The sequence below is a fragment of the Pelodiscus sinensis genome, chromosome 30 (genome assembly GCF_049634645.1).
Source record: "Pelodiscus sinensis isolate JC-2024 chromosome 30, ASM4963464v1, whole genome shotgun sequence".
In the NCBI taxonomy this organism is placed as follows: domain Eukaryota; kingdom Metazoa; phylum Chordata; order Testudines; family Trionychidae; genus Pelodiscus; species Pelodiscus sinensis.
This window is the reverse complement of record NC_134740.1, coordinates 6,479,614-6,499,627: the sequence shown is the minus strand read 5'-3', so window position 1 is coordinate 6,499,627 and position 20,014 is coordinate 6,479,614. Positions and strand designations below refer to the sequence as shown.

The following is a 20,014-nucleotide window of genomic DNA, read 5'->3' as shown; positions in this document are numbered from 1 at the left end:
GGAGACTCTCTGCGCCTCTCCTGCAAAGCCTCCGGCTTCACCTTCAGCAGTCCTTGGATGGTCTGGGTCCGGCAGGCTCCCGGCAAGGGGCTGGAGTGGGTCGCTTATATCAGTGGCAAGGGGGATGAAATAGATTACCTTAATGCCGTGAAAGGCCGATTTATCATCTCCAGGGACAATTCCAATAACCTGCTCTACCTGCAAATGACCCGCCTGAAGCCCGAGGACACCGCCCGCTATTACTGTGCGAGAGTCACAGCGACACGAAACCTATTGATGCTCCTGCAAAAACCCAGGCTGCAGAACCCGCGGCCGCCACGCGGGGGCAGCAGAGACACGAACAACCGGGCGCTGGGCACAGAGCGGGGAACAAGTTCTGTGGATGAAAGACAAACTCATTGGGGGATTTTAACTCTTTCGTTGCCTAGCAACGCCCCCGCTTGCGTCACGAGGTCCCGCTGGGCCTGCGGGCCAGACATCGCTGTCTGCCTCATCCAGTCCACTTGAGGCGGGAGCCCCGTTCCTACGGCCCGGCTCGCCTTGCAGATCGGGCCCTTTCACTGGTGTAAATCGTGGTTAGTGGGACTCGTCCCCACGTGGCTGCTTCGCTCTCCCCCACCCAGTCCCACGGACCCGGCCCAGCAGCTTTTCGGAGGGGGCTTCTTGGCTTAGCTGGTTAAAACACCTGCCGTGTAAACAGGGGATCCTGGGCTCAACTCCCAGTGGTGCCCTGGGCCGTTGCTGTTCTCAGCTCCTGCTTTCTTATGTCCCTCTGGTTTGTTAAGGAAAAGGCTGATTGGGGGGAGCATTGGACAGAAAGAAACCACAAACCTGGAGCTGGTGAGGAGGCTGCTGGGACTGGCACGGGCAAGGCTCTGACTGCACGTGCTGGGACAGGAAAGCCAAGCTCCAAGCTCTTGTGATTCCCCGGGGGGTATCAGCGCCCAGACACCCTGAGAGGCAACCTCTGCAGATCGGGCAGCAATGGAGAGTTACTCTCCTCTCGTCTCCCTCTGGATGGTTAATGACAACGCACGGAGCGTGGGAGAAAAGTCCCAGAGGGCGGCACCAGGGTTAAGCCGGCCGGGTGAGGTGGAGAGGAGGGATGCTGCTCCCGGTGACCCCTGGACAAATGCTCATTTCGGTTACTCTTTTCTAAACCTTTTCCAATTAAAAAAAAATCTGTTCTGCTGACAGGGGGCTGCCACCTCTCCGCCCCGTGTCCGAGACACTGGAGGACCATGATTCCTAGCAAGAGAAAACGGTATTTTGTGTTATCTTTCTTTTTGTGTTTCTATCTGCTGTGGTCCCCTGTACCTGCGGTGGCGCAGGTCAATACGGCGGTGTGGGGCCGGATCTGGCCCGCGGGCCGGTATTTGCCCAACCCCTGAGTAAGAGTCTCTCTCCCAACACACAGCTCCGCCGGCTGGAGGTGTCTCTGCCACTTCATCCCAACCGGGTGGACACTGGCATGGGACTCCCTGTCCCAGCGGGATCTGCGGAGTCTCAGTCAGGCCTTGTGCTCACAGCGTCCCCCCACCCCTCACAAAACCGTCCCCCTCCATTCCATGTGCGCTGAACTGCAAGCGGACACCTGCCCCTGAGGGCACGTCGCCCCGCACTGCGCGCTCAGCCCCTGGCCTCCCTTATAACCGCCTCGGAACCCGCATGCAAATCCCTGCCCGAGGGGTTCCAGTTAAATACCAGCCCCTGGTTCTAGGCGCCTCAGTCTCTGCCCAGACACAGACCTGCCCGGCCCTGCCCGATCCGGAGTTTCCCTCAGTGCCTGGGAACGAGAATGGAACCTCTGCTGCTTTTCCTCGCCCTGCTCGCCGCCCCCCGCTGTGAGTGTCTGTGGGGCACGTGGGGGAATCAGGGACACACACACACACACACACACACACACACACACACACACTGTCTGGCTAATTCCTTCCTTAATTTGTTTCCCTTTCCGCAGCTGTTCTCTCTCAGGTGCGGCTTGATCAGTTCGGCCCGACTGCAGCGAAGCCCGGAGAGACCCTGTGACGGCGCGTTGGGGGTTCCCCGTCTCCTGCACCCCGAAATGGCACAAACAGACTGCACCAGCCAGTGGAATTGAGGGTGGTTTATTGCTCCTCCAGCACAGCGCAGCACAGATGTAATCTGGTCACAGGAACTGGGCTAGGATGCCTCAGGCCCCCTTGAGATGGGGGAGACTGGGCCCCTTAACTCCAGCCCCTTCTCCTAGGCTCTCCTCCATGCCCTCCGACAGCCAGCAACCAACTCCCTAACTTCCAGCCCTGCCCCCCAGCCAGGGCAGCATCCACCTTCCTTTGTTCCTCTCCATGGGGGGTGTCTGGCCACTGGTTTGCATAGTGACTCATCCTGTTTTGCTGGGTCGTGGTACCCACGGCAGCCAGTGGGGGTTCCCCCAGAGCCAGCAGCATAGAAACCAGCCAGGTACCCCCCACTACGTCACAGACCCTCACTCTGAGATGCGCTGTCTATGGGGTCTCCATCACTGACAGCAACTACGGCTGGGACTGGCTCCGGCAGCCTGTCGGGAAAGGGCTGCAGTGGCTGGGGGGTATTTATCCGGCCGGCGGGAGCACAGGCTACTCCCCGGCTTTCCAGGGCCGGGTCACCATCTCTGCAGTCACCGACAATAACCAGGTCTCCCTGCAGCTCCGCTCGCTGACAGCTGCGGACACCGCCACCTATTACTGCGCTAGACACACAGTGACACGGCGCATAGCAAGGACCGGAACAAAAAGGGGAAGCCGTTCTCAGAGGCCTTAGGAAGCAAGAGCGGCTGGGCACTGGATCCATTTATGGGAGCAGGCGGGGAATTGAATCCAGTTTTGTCCCTGTGCCTTACAGAACACGAGTCATTGCCCGCAGCTGGGACAGGACACACGCACACACACACACACACAGAGAGCACAGAGACACACTCAAGTCTCCTTTCCTCTTCTGAAGCAGTAGCCACCATAGTGAGCCTGTTTATCCTGATTTTCCCCTCACACACACAGGTGTAAATCAAGACTAACACCACTGATGTCCATGCAGTTACACTGTTGCAAAACGGGTGTACTCAACAGAAGGGTCAGTCCTTTTATATTTGACTGATCACTTTCCTTGAGCATTTTCCTGTCTTGTTTTCATGCCCACCTAACGCATTTCGACCCTAGTTTGTTTCCCAGAAGGACGGACACACACACACACACACACACACACACAGAGAGAGAGAGAGAGAGAGAGAGAGAGAGAGAGAGAGAGAGAGAGAGAGAGAGAGAGATTCATTCATGGACTCGCCCAAAGTGACTCCAATATGAATAAAATAGGTAAAATCGGGCTTTAAACTAGACAGACTTTGGGACATTTCTCGTATCACGTGCTCTGTCCGGGACACGCTCTGCCTAGTGCCTCACAATGGGCTGTCCCAAAGCTCTGTGTAAACTCAAAATCAGTCTCAACGTGGGTCTGCTCCTCCGACCTGCCATGGGGAGTGTGTCACACGGACAGCCATGGGGAGAGGGCCCGAGCACAGAGGCCCACACGCGGCGGGCGGGGGCGCTCTCGGGCGCGGAGGGGCGCACAGACCCTCAGGGAAACACTCTCGGCGCTTGCAGTAGGGGGCGGCGGGCTGAGCAGGCGGTACCTGGGAACACTCCCTGTGGGCAGCTTGACCAGCGATCCTCGGGGAAACCCGCTGGTCCGTGCGCTGCTGGGGCTCGGGTCAGGCGGTCCTAGAGGTGCCGTCGGGACTCAATAGCCATGAGGCGATTCACTTGCCACTGACACAAACTACAAACTGCTGCTCCCCCTGCCTGTTAACTCGGGGGTTCCCCAGGGTGCAGTCAAAGCTCTTCATGGCACGAACCCCAACGCTGCATTGTCCCTTCTGGTCTCCATTTCCTCCTGCCTCCTGGCACCTGTTTATCCGTAGCCCCTGCCCAATGCCCAGGTCTCTCCACCGCTTTCCCTGTTGGCTCTGTCGGCGCGGCAAGGCATGAGTTAACAGAAAGGAATCACCTTCCCCTTCACATCCTCTCAGCGGCTCATTTCCACCGGGGAGGATGTTTCTGCGCTTTGGTTTAATCTCTGTCATCTCTATTCTCAGGAGCCGCAGCTGGAGGGCACCAAACCCCGCTAAGCCCTGTCCTCAGGGGAAAGGCTTTTCCTACCGCCTGTGACCGCCCCATCCCAGGCCGGACGCGATGACGAGTTGCAGGTGGCTCCGCCAGACAGCGCTCCCCTTAGACGTCCCTTTGTCACCTTATATCCGCTGGGTGCGACCCGCATGCAAATCCCGGCCCAGGCCTTGCTGCTTAAATACAAACCCGGGTTCTTCGAGCCTCAGTCTTTGCCCAGACACAAGAATGGAACCTCTGCTGCTTTTCCTTGCCCTGCTCCCCACCCCCCGCTGTCAGTGTGGAGGAGACGGGGAAGGGAAGAAGGGGGAGGGGGAATCAGGGACAGAACCGTGGGTTGGTTCAGTGGCTAATTCTTTCGTCCTTTTGTTTCCCTTTCCCCAAGTGTCCGCTCCCAGGCGCAGCTGGTCCAGTCGGGCCCAGGGACTGTGAAGCCTGGAGAGACCCTCACCCTGAGCTGCGCTGTCTCGGGTGTGTCCGTCACTGGCAGCAGCTACATATGGAACTGGATCCGGCAGCTCCCCGAGAAAGGGTTGGAGTGGGTGGGGGCTTTGTATCCAGCTTTCGGGGAAAGCACCGACGTCCTGTCTGTCCAAGGCAGAGTCACTATCTCTGGGGACACCGCCAAGAACTAGGCGAGCGGAGCCCCTCAGAGATCAGGACACGCTCGGGGATGGATGCGAACAGCCCACACGCTCCTGTCGGGCAGTGACCCGGGCGGGGCAATTGTCTGTCAGAGGAGAACACAGAGCGCAGGGACAGTCTGAGTCCCGGGTCTTTATTCCCGCGCGGTACAAGGGGTCTGGGAAGGACCATCCCCGCCCCCCGCTAAACGAGAAAGTCTAAATGATACAAACGGCAGAAACTCGCCCTGCCTCGTGCGCACTGGGGTGAGGCGGCTGGGCTCGGAGTCAGTCGCAGGGATTGGTTCCTGACTCTGTCACTCTCCTGTTCCTGGGAGAGCGCCTGTCAGATCTGTGCCTCTTTATCTCCCCGCCCCCCTTCCTTCTGGGGAGGGGCTGCAAAGCTGAACAAAGATTCTGGATTCTCAATTCGTGTCCATTTGGGCACCTGAACTTTGGATATGGAACCCAGAGAGCGACTCGGCCCGGGGCTAAGGACACTCTCTGGAGCTGGGGGGGACTCAAATCCCTGTTCTAATGGGTCCGTCTGGCAGCTCTGGGCGAGAAGGGCCCTGCCCCCTGAACGTTTCCGGCTGGCCCAGGCTGGGAGCTGGGGAGACGGGCGAGAGCAGGGGGCGATGTGTGGGGGACACAGGGACACATGCCCCCAGTGCCCTGGCAGAACGGGCAAGGGGCAGGCCCCGGATACTGGCGCGCCGGGTAGCTAGCGGATGGGCCTGGCACCCGCAGCAGGGGACACCCCAGCACTCACTGGCCGCGGCGGGAGTAGCAGAGCAACGCGCCTCCAGCTCCCCCGGTGACTGGTTCCGGGGAGGGGACAGGGTCACACCAGTGGGAAACGGAGCGAGCTGGGGCCACGCGGCTCTGTTTAACCGCCCAGGCCAGGAAGATCCCGAGCGTGTTCCCAGGGGCGCCCCGTCCCGCTGCGCCTCTTTCTCCCCCGTCCTGCTACTTTCCCTTAACCCCCCCGCCCCTCGGGCAGCACTTGAGAGAGGGTCCTGGGTCTGTCTGCCGGCCGCTGAGCAGCTAAAGGGGCGGGTCTGGCTGGACAGGGGAGAGTGTGGACCAAGGGCAGTCAGGGGTGTGGCCCATCCGGAGGGGCGGAGCCGCGTGTGCACATATGCAGATGTGTGTGCGAGCGGAGCACTGTGGGAGTGGGAGCGGGCTGACGAGCGGGGCTCTAATTTGCAAGCGGGGCTCTGGGTGGAGTCTGGGGACAGGGGAGGGGCAGCTGACAGTAGCGGGAAGCGGTGCCGGCGGGGTTGGTTGGAGGTGGAGGTGGGAGCCACCGTGATGTGAGAGTTCGGGGCGCTTGAGGGCTGGCGGGGGCTCTGGGACAAGAGTTTATACTTACCTGGCAGGGGAAATACCACGCTCAGGAAGGTGGGTTTTCCAGGGTGAGACCCGCCCATTGCACTGCGGGTGCGCTGACTCCTGCGATTTCCTCGAATAGAGGAAACTCGACTGCACAATTTGTGGTAGTGGGGGACTGCGTGCGCGCTTTCCCCTGGTATAGTTGTTGAAAAAAAGACGATCCTGTTTTTGCAATGAAAAATTAAGCGACAGATTCCCCAAAAACCATTCCCTTCAGTGTGTAAATCAGAGTTAATGTTTGACGCTAGGAATTGTATTCGCTCAGCTTTGGAAGTTTATCATTCTGTTAAGTATGATCAGTTTATTTCCCCGCGGGGTTGGGCTTGTGTGACGTAGTGGGGGTACTTGCTGGGCTGTGGTGACCTCTGCTGTCTGGAGCAAGACCCAGCAGGGAAAACCTCATTATGCAAAGGTGACTCCATACCGGTTGAACCAGCCAACCCCCCATGGGGAGAAACAAAGGGAGGTGGAATGCTGCCCTGGCTGGGGGCAGGGCTTGGAGAGGGGGGGTTAGTTTCTGTCTGGAAAGCAGGGAAGAAGGAACTGGGGAGGGGGCTGGGATCCCCCCATCTCAAGGGGGCACTGAGGCCTCTTAGCCCCAGTTCCTGTAACCAGATTACATCTGTGCTATGCTGTATCAGAAGCAATAAACCACCCTCAATTCTACTGGCTGGTGCAGTCTGTTTGTGCCATTTCGGGGTGCAGGAGACGGGGGACCCCCCAACGCGCCGTCACAGCCTGAGACCAAGAATGGAACCTCTGCTGCTTTTCCTTGCCCTGCTCGCCGCCCCCAGCTGTGAGTGTCCGGGGGGATGAAGGGGAACTAGGAACAGAGCAACCTGGATTGGTTCGGGGGTTACTATTGTCTTGGCTTGTTTTCTCCTTTCCTAGGTGTCCTCGGTCAGGCGCGACTGGTCCAGTCCGGCTCGGGGGCGGCGAAACCCGGAGAGACCCTCACCCTGAGCTGCGCTGTCTCTGATACTGTGGATAGCGGCGCTGGCTGGAACTGGATCATGCAGCCTGCAGGGAAGGGGCTGGAGTGCATGGGGCAGAGGTGCTATGACAGCAAAAACGAGGATTGGGAAACTGCCTACGCCCCCTCCCCCCAGGGCCGAGTCACCATCTCTGCAGACACCGCCAGGAACCAGGTCTGGCTGCCGCTCCGCGCGCTGACCCCTACAGACAGCGCCCCCTAGTGCTGTGCCAGAGACACAGTGACACAGGGCAGAGCCGGGCCCGCTCTAACAAGGCGAAGCGGGTTTTCAACAGTGCAGAGACCTGGGGACTGGGCCATTGGTCACACTGGGGGGCGGGGCTCTGGCTGTCAGTCTCCATTGCCTTTACCGGGGGTTGTTGCTCACAAAGCTCACGTGTATGTGCCGGACTCAGGGTCCAGCCACCCCACGAGAATGGCCCGGCTCAGAGTCACGTAACATTTCCCGATCCCCTCCCAGCCCTCCAAGGCACCGCCTCTGCGCCCCTGCGCCCACCAGTGTGAAGCGCTCGGAGCCCATTTAAAGTGTCACAAACCCTCCTGGCCAGCGTGTGGTTATGGGGAAAGAACAGCGGGCAAACCTTCCAGAAACGGAGCCTCTTGTCCTTGGGAATACCAGGCCGAGATTTGCAAACTTCTCCTGGGGATATGGGCGCCAAGGACCCTCTCCCTTAATAAGGCAATAGAAACATTTAACCGCCCACTTCGCTACCTACCTGTGCCTCCAACTGATAATCAATAACCAATAAGCGGAGGTCAATAATGCATCAGGGGTAAGTGTTTGCGGGTTGGAACAGGGAAGGGTGCGGAATAACTGGAGTTCCAGGGCCCAAAACTCGATTTCTTCGGCGCCTGCTTTGCTCACACAAATAAACCAGACACTAATGGGACAGACTGGAGCGGGGTGAGAGAGTTTAATTCCCTGCGGGCTTTCGTGTTTTCCTCCTTTGCAGCGACGGAGCAAAGTGTGTGAGAGAGAGACAGAGAGAGAAGGTCCAGGAAGGGCACAGGGAGGCAGAGGGGCCTTTTGATCGGCTCCTTCTAGCTCCTCCCTTGGGCGCTGCCTCGTTATGCAAATCCCCGCGCCGGGCTCTGGGCTAAAGTATCGGCCCCGGGGTAGAGCACAACCACCGTGTCCCCATCCGCCGAGCTGCCTCCTCCTCGTGCACCATGAACTCCCCGCTCCTCCCGCTGCTCCTCCTGGCCCTGGCCCCAGGTGAGTCACGGCTGGAGGCAGTGGGAAGCAGCGCGGGTTGGGGGAGGAGGCAGCTGAGTTGGAGTCTGACCGATCCCTGCTTTTCCCAGGTGCCTGGTCTCAGCTGCAGCTCCAGGAGTCCGGCCCGGGCGCGGTGAAGCCCGGAGAGACCCTCACACTCACCTGCTCTGTCACCGGGGGCACCGTCACAAGCAGCTACTGGTGGAACTGGATACGGCAGGCTCCGGGCCAGGGGCTGGAGTGGATGGGATTATGGACCGGGAGCACGAGCTACAACCCGTCCCTGCAAGGCCGCATCGCCATCACCGTGGATTCTTCCAGCACCAAGTATTATCTGCGGCTCAGCGCGCTGACAGCTGCAGACACCGCCACGTATTTCTGTGCCACACGCTACACAGTGACACAGAACGAAGCAGGGATCGGCACAAAAAGGGGAAGCGGATTCTGAGCAGGGCAGTGAAGCGAGAGCAGCTGGGAGAGCTGAGCCTCCCCTCCCCACACTAACAGGGCTGAATTCTCCAGAAGGGAGCCACCCCACATCCTCCCCTCCCGCACACACACACACCGGCACGCAGAGGATACTGGAATGGGAACTCCCTGATATAAATCCTCTGTTCCTTAGAAAACAGACTCATGGGACTGGAAGGGGCCCAGAGCGGACATCCAATTCCGCTCCCTGCACTCCTCGCGGGGCTCAGTGTTATCCAGACTGTCCCTGAGACGTTCCCTTGGCCGCAGCTGGGGCTGGAATCAGCAAAACCCTTAATCCGGGTTAGATCCGGCAAAGAGCCAGCCTTTCATTCACACACACAACTGGTTTGGAATTCACTGCAGCCCGTCGGGGCTAGGCTTCTGGGTAAATCAGGCAGTGGCGGTGACAAGGGGAGCTGCTGTGCCCTGGGACACGGCTGAGCTCCGGACCTTGGTCAGGTGGGGACATGGAAGCGCAGACTAGGTTATTGTCAAGACGGCCGAGTGCTCTAAGGCACCAGACACAAGCGCGGGTGGTCTCGTCGCTAGAAAAAGATAAGAGTTCAAATCCCACCCCCGACGTGGCTTTTGTTTTCGATGTGGAGAAGCGACCTCATTTCACTGCCCCCCTCCCCCAAGCACTTCGGGCTTCCCTTAGAGTAGTGGCAAAAGAAGTTAGAGAGACTTCAAATATCTTCAGCCAGTTCAGGGCACTTGGATGGTGCATTCTGGTTTCTCTTCGAGTGGGTCTGGAAGTCGTGAGGGAAATGGGGAATGTCTGCACCTTGGAAACAGAATTCTCGGTCCATAAACTAGAACAGTTGAACACAGCTTCCCAACAGGGCGCGTGGCTTAGCCTGCTAAAAGGGCTTCCTCGTAAGCGGGAAATCCTGGTTTCGACTCCCAGAGGTGACTTCTTGTGGCCTTTACTCTTCTCTGCTCCCCTTTCCCAATGTCCTTCTGAGAAACAGAAGAGGCCTCCACTGGCCACCCAATTAATGGCTTGTTAAGCAAAAGTTTTATTGGAGAGGAGCATTGGGAAGAATGAAACTACAAGCCTGGAGCTGGTGAGGAGGCTGCTGGGACTGGCCTTGGCAAGGCGGGGCTCTGACTGCAAGTGCTGGGAGAGGAGAGCTACAGTCACATCCCTTGTGATTCCCTGGGGGTGTCAGCGCCCTGAGAGCGCAGCCTCTGCAGGTCGGGCAGAGATGGGGAGTTACTCTCCTCTCGCCTCCCTTTGGATGGTCAATGGCAACACATGGAGCGGTTGGGAGAAAAGTCCCATAGGGCAGCACCAGGGCTAAGCTGGCCAAGGCACCTGTCAGGCTAAGGGGGACAGGAAGGACGCAGCTCCCCCTGGTGCCTGGACAAATGTGTCTGCTCTTCCCACCATTTCCCCCGTCTCTTGAGGAATCAGACAGTTCTTCACGTGCCCAGCAGGGCAAGTATTGGCAAAAGATCGGGGCAGTTTTTTCCCACCAGACTCAGGAGGGGGCACCTAAGAAATTCGGCGACAAGGAAAAGGCCCCGTAACTCCGCTTGCCTGCATGGATCCTGCAGCCAGAGCAGGGAGCATTAAGCCCGGCAGGGCCAGATCTGGGCACAGGCGGGTCTTTCCAAAGGCCTTTTGCTCGCTGGGTGCAGAGTTCTGAGCGTTCGATGCCTGAAGCCCTGGAGGTCTCCTGCTCGGCATCTCCACCTTGTCCCAGGAAACATCTGCAGGGGCTGTTCAAAGGCTGGGAGGGGATCCCCGGGATGCTGCCTGAGCCATGGGCCACTGCTCCCTGAGTCCTCTCGCCCTGTGATGCTGTGACAAGCAGTAAATCACTGGCAGGTGTTGCCCTTGCACAGACACCTACACGTGGGGCCTCACCCGAGTCACATGAAAGCTTCTGCCAGCCACTCATCCACCAATTCCCTCAACTCTGCAGCCGGGCATGCTGGCACTGAACCATCTTCCTCTAGTCAGACGTGTGGTCAGGCTGGGTTGATTTCCCCTCCCCTTCATAATGGACTGGATTCCCAGCTTTTGACAAATGGCTAGGGACACTGTTCCTTCCCATCTTAGCTAATAGCCATTGATGGGCTTATCCTTCATGAGTTCATCTAGATCTTCCCCTCCCCCCCACCTTATTCAAGTCGTGGTCTCCACAAATTCCTCTGGCAAGGAGTTCCACAGTTTGATTGCACATTGCACAAATAAAGTTAGCGCCGTCACCTGTGAAGTCTCCAGTGTCTCTGTCAGGGATCGCTACTGGGCCTGGTTCCGGCAGCTCTCCGGGCAGGGCCGGAGTTGATCGGGTGCATCCACAGCGCTGCACAGGGAGGGACCACACAGCACAGCCCGGCTCTCCGGCCTCGTGTCACCTTCACCGGGGACACCTCGCCGGACAAAGTTTATCTCCAGCTGGGCTCTCTGGCAGCTGCAGACGCCGCCCCCCGTTGCTGCGCCAGACACACCCAGTGCCGCGGGGCAAAGGCGGGACCCGCACGAACTGGGGAAGCGAATGTCTGAGGATCCAGACATGGACACTGCGACCTGCAGGGCACGGGGAGGCAGGGCACAGCCGACAGTGGGAGCCCAGGGGCCTTTGCCCCTTCCACTCGGGAATGTGAAACTTGGCGCTTCCCTGCGCCCCGCTGCAATGCGCACCCAGGGGTGCACGCGCACAGGGGTGACGGTTACACCGGCGGGGAGACGCCTGGGGCCTGATCACCACAAGATGCTCCGCGCCCGCCTCTCTGACTGACCCGGTTGTGGGGGACGATTCACTTCTGGGGATCAGGCGGCCTGTGACCCCATTGGGCACCGACAAATTCAGACTCTCAGACTCGGGAACCGCTTCAGGAAACGTTGCTCCAAAGGGACCAAATCTCAGCGGTGCTGGGCAGGAACGTTTCCACCTGAAGTCAATGAAATCTGCAGGGGCCCTGCACCGCCAAACATCAGCCCTCTGGCTGCAATGCGGTCTGGGAGGACGGGTAGATATAGGGGAAAGACGGGTAGATGGATCGGTGGGAAAGGATTTGGGTTCAGTTCTGGTCTCTGCCAGGCACTGCCTGAGAGACGAGTGGGTCACCCAGTTCCTCTCTCTCCCTGCCTCAGGCCCCACCTGCAGCAATTCCCCTTCTCACTCCGCTTTTTCCCTCTCTCATCCCAGCAGCGATTCATGAGACTTTCTCTTCGCAGCAGCTGCAGCTCTAGATGCGGCCACTCTGGGGCGCTGTTTCGAAGGAAAATTGAATTCGCCCTACGTCAGGATGAGGCAGGGCAGGGAGTTGGGTCAATTATACCATATCCCGTGAGAGAAAAGCTAAAATTCCGGTGTCCGGTCTTGTCACTCTCTGTTCCCGGGGCGTTCGGGAGCTCGACAGGGTTTTTCAACGCAGGGAAAGGACAAAGAATCGGATTTTCCTTCTTTGCAACAGTGCAGGACTTGCTATTCTACTGATTGTATCCCAATGGAACTTACATCGCACTAACAGACAGGCGTTGTCCAGAAATGCCGTGTTAGAAATGAATCCGGTCTTGAACATAGGACTGGCCGAACCGGCCCAGAGCAATGGTCCATGGGCCAATAGCCTGTTTCTGCTCCCACTCAGGAGCTTGACTTGTTAAGGGAATCTCCCACGTGCCACGGGTCAGTTCGGTGCAGCCGATCGCTGCAGGGGAGGGAAAGGGGCTTCCGGCCGAAATCCAGCCCCAGTGCTGCGGGAAATCTGCCCTCCCCAGCGGGGTCCCGGAAGAATGGCTCCGTGGGACACGGCTCCTCCTCGGACACCGAGCCAGTGATCGGCGCTGTCTGGCCCCTCTGCACACGGGAGGGGGCTCCAGAGATCACTCTCCCCCATCACCTGAGAGTCACCAGCCCCTTGGTCCCTGTGTGTGGAAACAGTCACTGCAGGGAGCTGCTCGCTCCTCCAGGTCCGAAAGTGTCAGGAGGGTCCCAGTGCCCCGTGCCCGGCGCTGCACAGAAACCAAGGCGGGGCAGTCTGACTCCTGCACCCGGAGCCCCACGGCGAGTCACACAGATCCCTGGGAGAAGAGGATGGGTCTCTTATAACGCGGGGTATGCAAATGAGGAAGTCAGCGATCTGCTTAAATCTGTCCCTCCCTCTGCCCAGGCTGCACCTGCAGGGACAATCCGCTGCCCCCTGGGTCTGGGCAGTGACCAGCCAGTCCCGCAGCAGAGACAATGAATATTTTGGTCCTTGTAATTTTGGCTGTAACGGCGTCGGAAGGTGTTTTTCTTCTTCTGAAAAGCCTCAGAGATTCAAGAATATTACATTCCCGTTGTGTTGATTCCAATATTTATAACCGGTTTGTGTTCCCAGGTGCCCGGTCCCAGGTGCAGCTAGTGGAGTCCGGAGGGGATGTGAAGAAGCCAGGAGAGGCTCTGCGCCTCTCCTGCAAAGCCACCGGCTTCACCTATAGCAGCCACAGTCTGTACTGGGTCCGGAAGGCTCCCGGGAACCGGCTGGAGCGGGTGGCTTATATAAGGAAAGAGGGAAGTACGACACACTTCCTTGATGCTGTGAAAGGTCGATTCGCAATCACCAGGGACAATCCCAACAACCTGCTGCACTTGCAAATGGCCGGCCTGAAGCCCGAAGACACCGCCCACTGTTACTGTTCCGCGCACACAGCGACACACATCCTAGTAGAGAGTCTACAAGAACCCAGCCTGCACCTCCGCCTTGAGCCGCCTGGGGGCAGCAGTGACCGTGCGGCAGGGTCCCTGCAGCTGAGCGGCCTGCAGACACCGTCCTGTATCGCTGCCAGATACACACGCCTATGTAGCCCTGTTATAATAGAGCGTAGCTCTTGCACAAGAAGCCCTCTCTTACCAGCCATACTGTAAATCTTCTTGCGCTCGAGTGGGTGGGCAGTGTGTACGCTTTCCGGAAGAACGCAGTTCTTGTGCAATAATGTGCCAGTGTAGACATAGCCTGTGAGTGTCACAGGGTCACACCAAAGTCCCCTCTAGTAACCCACAGTCCTGTTTGCCAACGGAGGCCACTGTCAGGGATGAACCGAGCAGCGAATTATCAAGTGATCCACCTCCGCTTGCCCATTGCCAGATACTTCTTCGACCCTCTTAAACCTTTGACCTCGACAAGATCCTTGGGGACAGGTGGAATATTTAGACCTAGACTCCTCCTTCCACCTCTTTAGACTCCATCCCTTGCGTAGCAATAAGCCCGGAGCCTTTACCCTCAGTTGGCCTGCAGGAATCACTGTTACCTTTAAGCAGTCAGCAGAGATGTGGGGCCCCCATATGTGCCAGGCCTCTCTCTCCCCGAGGGCCAGTCTAGCTCAGCCTTCTGCCTCCTACAGGGGCCAACACCCGCTCTTGAATAGGAAGTAGCCAAATATTTGGCAATTACCAGCTCACCCGCTATAAGGGGGGAGATTTCTCGTTCCCGCTCCCCAAGTATTTGTCTGACTCGGAGAACCCGGGAGTTTGTTTTGTTTCCAAAACTGCCCCGCACTCCATCTCGGAGCGCTCCCTGCCCCGCTACCTGTGAGCAGCACAGCGCCTGGTAACAGCAGCCGAAAGGCTCCATGACACTCAGCGGGGCAGAACGAGAGTTTTAGCCCCTGGGCAAGTGTCCGGCTGCACAGGGCAGGCGGGGCTCTGGCTCACACTATGGTAAATCTCTGCTGGACACGGAGTAGGACTGAAGAGATAGGGTCAGACAGTTAAAGGCCTCGAGCCCACCGATTTTCGCTGCCGTTTGGGCTCTGAATTCCAGGGGCTGTTTTGAAATCCCCACCAAAGCCTCAGGAGAAGGGGGCAGTTTCTCTTTCCCAAATTTTCCTTCATTCCCGAGAAGGCGCTGCTTTGCCCTGACATTTGGCTGGGAATTTAAAAGATTTTAAACGGCAAAAAGTGATTTATTTAAATTCAGTTTGGGCTTCCAAATACCTTTGGCCGTTTCACAGTTGGCTGACTGTCTGGGTGAGGAGGGGAAGGGGAAGGAAGCGTCCAAGGGAGAGACCCCACCTGTAGACAGATCTTGCCCCCTTTCTTCATTCATATAGTCATGCAGGGAACCCAGCATGCAAATCCCTGCCTCGCCCGGTCCTGGTTAAATTCACCCTCTGACCGGAGCAGCCTCAGTCTCTCCCCAGTCACACACCTGCCCGGGCCTGGCTGCTGGGTACAGTTTGCGCCTTCACTGAAGATGAACCTGCTGCTGATTTTCCTCTTCGTGCTGGAGGCGCCTTCAGGTACGTGGCTACTGGGGGACAGGAGGGATCCCTGACGTAGAACAGGAGCTGTTCGACGCAGCCCAAGGGAATAAGGTGCCCGGATCCCAATGCAGTTCTGTGGGAGTTGGGTGCCTCATTCCCTTATGCGGGGTTCCAGATACTAAATTTCCATGTGCCCAGGGGACAGGGCCTGGCTCTCTCCGTCATTTCCGTGTTTCCCTCCCAGGGGTCCTCTCCCAAGTGACGCTGAAGGAAACGGGCCCGGGAGCGGCGAAGCCCGGGGAGTCCCTGACACTCACGTGCACCATCTCCGGAGACTCGGTTTCCAGCGCCAGTGTTGAGTGGAGCTGGATCCGGCAGCCCGCGGGGAAGGGGCTAGAATTGATGGGGCGCATTTACTACAGACCGAGCAGGTGGTACAATGACTACGCCAGCGCGCTGCAGAGCCGAGTGACCATCGCACAAGACACCGCCAAGAACCAGGTCTCGCTGCAGCTCCGCTCGCTGACAGCTGCGGACACCGCCACCTATTACTGCGCCAGAGACACAGTGGCACAGAGCGCAGCGGGGCCCGTACGAAAAGGGGAAGCGGTTTCTCCGCAGGGCAGAGATGCAGGTCCCGGGCCATTGGTCTGTTCGAGGGGAGTTTTTCTTTACCAGGTGAATTGCAGACAAAGCAGGTACCGGCTCCCCGGTCCATGGCTGCAGTTACATCCGCACATCCGTGCCCGTGACAATGGCCCGGCTCTGACTTTCTGTTCCCCCTTCAGCCACACACAGACCGGCCCTTTCTGAGCCCCCGTTACCTGTTCCCGCTCTGAAATGGTGAGTTACCGTCCGCTCCCTTCTGCGGGTCCCTTCTGGACTCATCACCACCCTTTTCCCGCCCCCCCCCCCCTTATTCACATCACCTAGTGCTGGAGGCCCAGTCCCACTCCTCACTCTGCAAAGGGATTTTATTAGAAGTCTTATAATCACTCAGACTCCATCCCCAACACATAAACTGTCCGACTCTTGGTGTCCATGGACAAGAACCAGCCTCACTCTACAACGAAACAGTTCAAAGGGATTAAGGGAACTTTTGTTTCAACTCCCCAGCTCAACTGTCCAGAACAAGACAGGCACCACACAACAAAACCCCACTAGCCTAGGACCTATTCCATGAGAGCAGCCCGGTGCTTTTTCCTTCAGGGACGGACAAAACAGCCTCTGAAGCAGGGTGGATTGATTTAAATAGCTTTGATTTAAATCTCTAATTTTAATCATGATTTAACCTGGCAAGCAGAAAACCTAGGTTTAAATGAGTAATTAATCATTTAAATTATACTTTTAAAATATTTTCCTAATATTTCCTGTTTTACCTCATTTATTATTTGCTAAGTGGTGCCTACTTTTTTTAAAACATATGATTTGCATCTACTTCTGTCTGGAGGGAAATTCTATTTAAAATAAACAAAACCAGCATTTAATTTTGTATGAAATAAAGCTACCTTAAATGTGAAGGACACACAACAAACATGTATCCAAACACATTTTGCCTCTAAAATTCATTTTTTAAACAAAGGAAATATCCCCGTCTCCTGTCTCCAGTCCCCACCTCCCCCCCACTCATGGGTGCAGCGCAACCCAGCACCACAGACAGCGCCACCTCCTCCCCCTCCCCCCCGTCCCTGGGAGCGGGGGAAGTTGCCAGCTGCCCCCGCCCAGCCAGGAGCTGTTCAATAGGCTGAAATGGTCATTTTGGCCTGTCTGATGCGTCAGACACCCCTGCCCGCTGGTCCTCCCTATGGCCCATCTGTGCGCCATCGTCCATGTAGCGACACCCTGCCTGCCCCCCAACCCGAGTGCCCACACGCGGCCTGCCCCCCCAAGTCCCAACACCCACACGCTGCCTATCCCCCCCAAATCCCAACACCTAATGCTGCCTGGCCCCCCAAGTCCCAACAGCCACACGCTGCCTCCCCCCCAACACCCATTGCTGCCCAAGCCCGAACACCCATACGCCCTCTGCCCCCCCCAAGTCTCAACACCCACACTCCATCTGGCCCCCGTAAGTCCCAATGCTGCCTGGCTGCCGAACACCCAACACTGCCTGGCAAATACCAGCCATGGGCAGCCAAACAGAATCTACTGCGAGCCAGGAGCGTATTGTAGATCTTTCGATTATATTGATTGAAAAAGACCTGTGTAAAGAAATGGACTTTACTGACATAATTGAAGAATGTGCTGCCAAAAGAGCTAGACAGCTATAGTAGATTTAAATACAAATGAAAATGTTTAATTATTAATGCAGAATTGTGTTTACGAATGAATTACAATATCATTAAAACAAAAATTATCCAAGTAAATTTAAGATTCTATCACATTTACTCAATTCACATTTAATATGCAAATAGCTTCAATTTGCACATTTGATGCCTTTTTTTCTGTTTTTTCTCCAAAGGGGGGGCCCTGCAAAATTGTGCCGTCCTGGGCCCCGCAAAACCCTCATCCGTCCCTGCTCAGCCTCCCTGCCCTGAGCCCCTCATGTACCCCAGTCCAAACTCCTGCACCTTCACTGCTACAAGCCTGCAGCTTGCACACAACCCTAACCCTCCCCCTGACACCAAAACTGTGCAGCCTGGGACCCCTTGAGCCAGCATCCTCTTCTCTCCTTCCTCCTGCATCCAGATTCCCTCCCAGAGCTGGCACCTCTCACCCCTTCCCACTGTATTTTTTGTGAGGTACAATAGCAGTGGCGACAGCATGAAAGGCCAGCACAAAGTCGTTGAGCTCCCTCCCCCCCCCCCCCCCCCAATTCCCACAAAAAAGGCCCCCGGGAAAAGTTGTTAACTAAAAAAAAGAGAGAGAAGCCGTGCCCTGGGATGGAAGTACCAACATCTATTCCCCCCCGCCGCGTGGTGGTGGTTTGTTTTTTTTCTCAACAACTTTGTCCCCGCTCTTCACACTGTCTCCACTGCTATTGTGGCTCTTCGTCTCAAACGGGTTGGCTACCCCTGGTCAGTGTCTTATTGGACCGGTCACATGCTCCCTGCTGGCTCTCGGTGCAGAGCTGGCCCAAGGCACAGAGCATGCGACCGACACCTGCACCTCTCTCTGGGCTCAATCTCTCCAGCTCTTTTTATTTCACAGAGCCACCAGTTCATGTCCCTTGCAGCCTGCTGGTACCTCCCCAGTAGCATTGGCCATTGGTCCTAATTATAACGGAGCAAGGGTTTGGAAAAGGTCCCTGCACCCCCGTTGCTCACTAGACTGTGACTCTACAAGGGCAGGGCAAGAAGGTCACAGATGGGAGTGGAAATAAAACCTTCTATTTGGTCGGCTTTGATACTGGCCCTAACCCCGCCCATGCTGCAGCTATTCCATTGTCACCTAAGCAACCCAATGGGCCAGTGTCTTGGAAACCTTAATTTCCTGCACGTTTTGCACAGGGCCTCCTGGACCTCCCTGTTTCTCAGGGCGTAGATGAGTGGGTTGACCAGGGGCGTCAGGACGGTGTAGGAGACTGAAAGAACTTTCTTGAAATTGCTCGGGAGGTCGGTGGTCGGGAACATGTAGGCAATCAGGAGCGCTCCATAGTAAACACTCACCATGATGAGGTGGGAGGAGCAGGTGGAAAAGGCCTTTTGCCTCCCGGTGCTGGAGGGGATTCTGAGGATGGTGCTGATGATGCAGATGTAGGACACCGAGGTGAGCAGGAAGGGGACCAGTATTAAAATCAAGCAAGCTGTGAACGCCAACGTGTCCATCAGCAGAGGGTCATTGCAGGAGAGTTTTACAAGGGGAATAAGGTCACAAAAGAAATGGTCGATACCGTTGGGGCCACAGAAGGTTAACTGGGTTATTGACACTGTGCTTATACTACAAGCAAGGAATCCACCTGTCCATGATCCCCCAGCAAGCTGGAGGCAAGACCTGCCACTCATCCGGGCTGCGTAGTGCAGTGGGTTGCATATGGCTAGATACCGGTCGTAGGACATCACCGATAGGAGGAGGCATTCTGTGGCCAGCAGAGCACCGAAGAAGTAAAATTGTGTGAGACACCCAGTGAAGGAAATTGTCCAGTCCCCAGTCAGGAGCCTGGCTAGAAGCTGAGGCAGGAGGGTGGAGCTGTAGCAGATCTCCAAGCACGACAAGTTGCCCAGGAAGAAGTACATGGGGGTGTGAAGGTGCCAATGGGCCACAACCAGCGCCAGGATGAGGATGTTCCCGGCCATGGTCATCAGGTAGATCATGATAAAGAGCAGGAAGAGAGGAACCTGCAGGCCAGGAAGCTCCCTGAATCCCAGGAGGATAAATTCTGTGATGGATGTTTGGTTCCCTTGTCCCTGGCTTGCCATGGGGTGTGTCTGTGGGGCACAAAGAGGGACACTGTGAGCAGTAACTAACATTCATTGTAATATGGCAGCCTTGTCTTCATTGCCTTCCGCTGCCAGCCCTGGCACAGCAGCGAAGTGGGGAATGGAGGGTGGGGAAGGGAATCGCCGTCTCTCGATTTCTGAGCAGAGCCCAGGTGAAACAGACCGTGTTTCTGCACCCTGTGGAGCGTCTTGAAAGCTGGCACCAGGCACTCAAATCCTGTGGCCTTGGGCTCAGACAGGGAATACAGACCCCCTGACAGATGTGCCAGACACCAGATCAGACAGTCACTCCCATCACTGCCTGGTGGCTAAAAGCTGAATGAGGGAGGGGCCGTTCCACTGGGGAGATCAGCCAGGAGGGGATATTTCACAGGACGCTCCAGCAGAGAAATAAACCAAGCAAGCGGTCCTGGGACCCATAAGGGCTGGTGTGAGGGGCTTCCCTTCACCCTGGTTCTGCCCCTTTAGGCAGAAAGCAGCAGGGCACAGTCTGAAGTGCAGATAGTGAGACTTGTTTTGGGGCCAGTGTCCAAGCAGGTGGATTCCCACGCCATGCCCACCTGTCGGGTGCATCTCTGTGGGCCAACAGTTTCCCTCTCCC

General features: G+C 57.0%; 2 protein-coding genes, 1 non-coding gene and 2 gene segments (V, D, J or C); 3 read left to right on the top strand and 2 right to left on the bottom strand.

Annotated features, from left to right (window-relative positions):
* LOC142821246 (uncharacterized) overlaps nucleotides 1-20,014 on the bottom strand; it is a 161,449-nt gene that overhangs the window by 98,339 nt on the left and 43,096 nt on the right. The window lies entirely within an intron of this gene.
* LOC112547070 (U1 spliceosomal RNA) lies at nucleotides 6,127-6,290 on the top strand. The gene has a single exon (XR_003090812.2). It is a non-coding gene; the product is annotated as a U1 spliceosomal RNA (small nuclear RNA).
* Nucleotides 7,835-8,843, top strand: LOC112547068 (immunoglobulin heavy variable 4-59-like). The segment is given in 2 exon segments: nucleotides 7,835-8,364; nucleotides 8,454-8,843. Coding segments are annotated over 2 exon segments (405 nt in total).
* On the top strand, nucleotides 14,967-18,231 carry LOC142821244 (immunoglobulin heavy variable 6-1-like). The segment is given in 3 exon segments: nucleotides 14,967-15,070; nucleotides 15,279-15,668; nucleotides 18,185-18,231. Coding segments are annotated over 3 exon segments (483 nt in total).
* Nucleotides 18,421-19,392, bottom strand: LOC142821243 (olfactory receptor 6F1-like). The gene has a single exon (XM_075912087.1). The coding sequence runs from the start codon at nucleotides 19,390-19,392 to the stop codon at nucleotides 18,421-18,423; it is 972 nt and encodes a 323-aa protein (XP_075768202.1).

Excerpts from the sequence above, each read along its gene's own strand:
- LOC142821243 (XM_075912087.1), bottom strand. The coding sequence starts at position 19,392 with ATGGCAAGCCAGGGACAAGGGAACCAAACATCCATCACAGAATTTATC.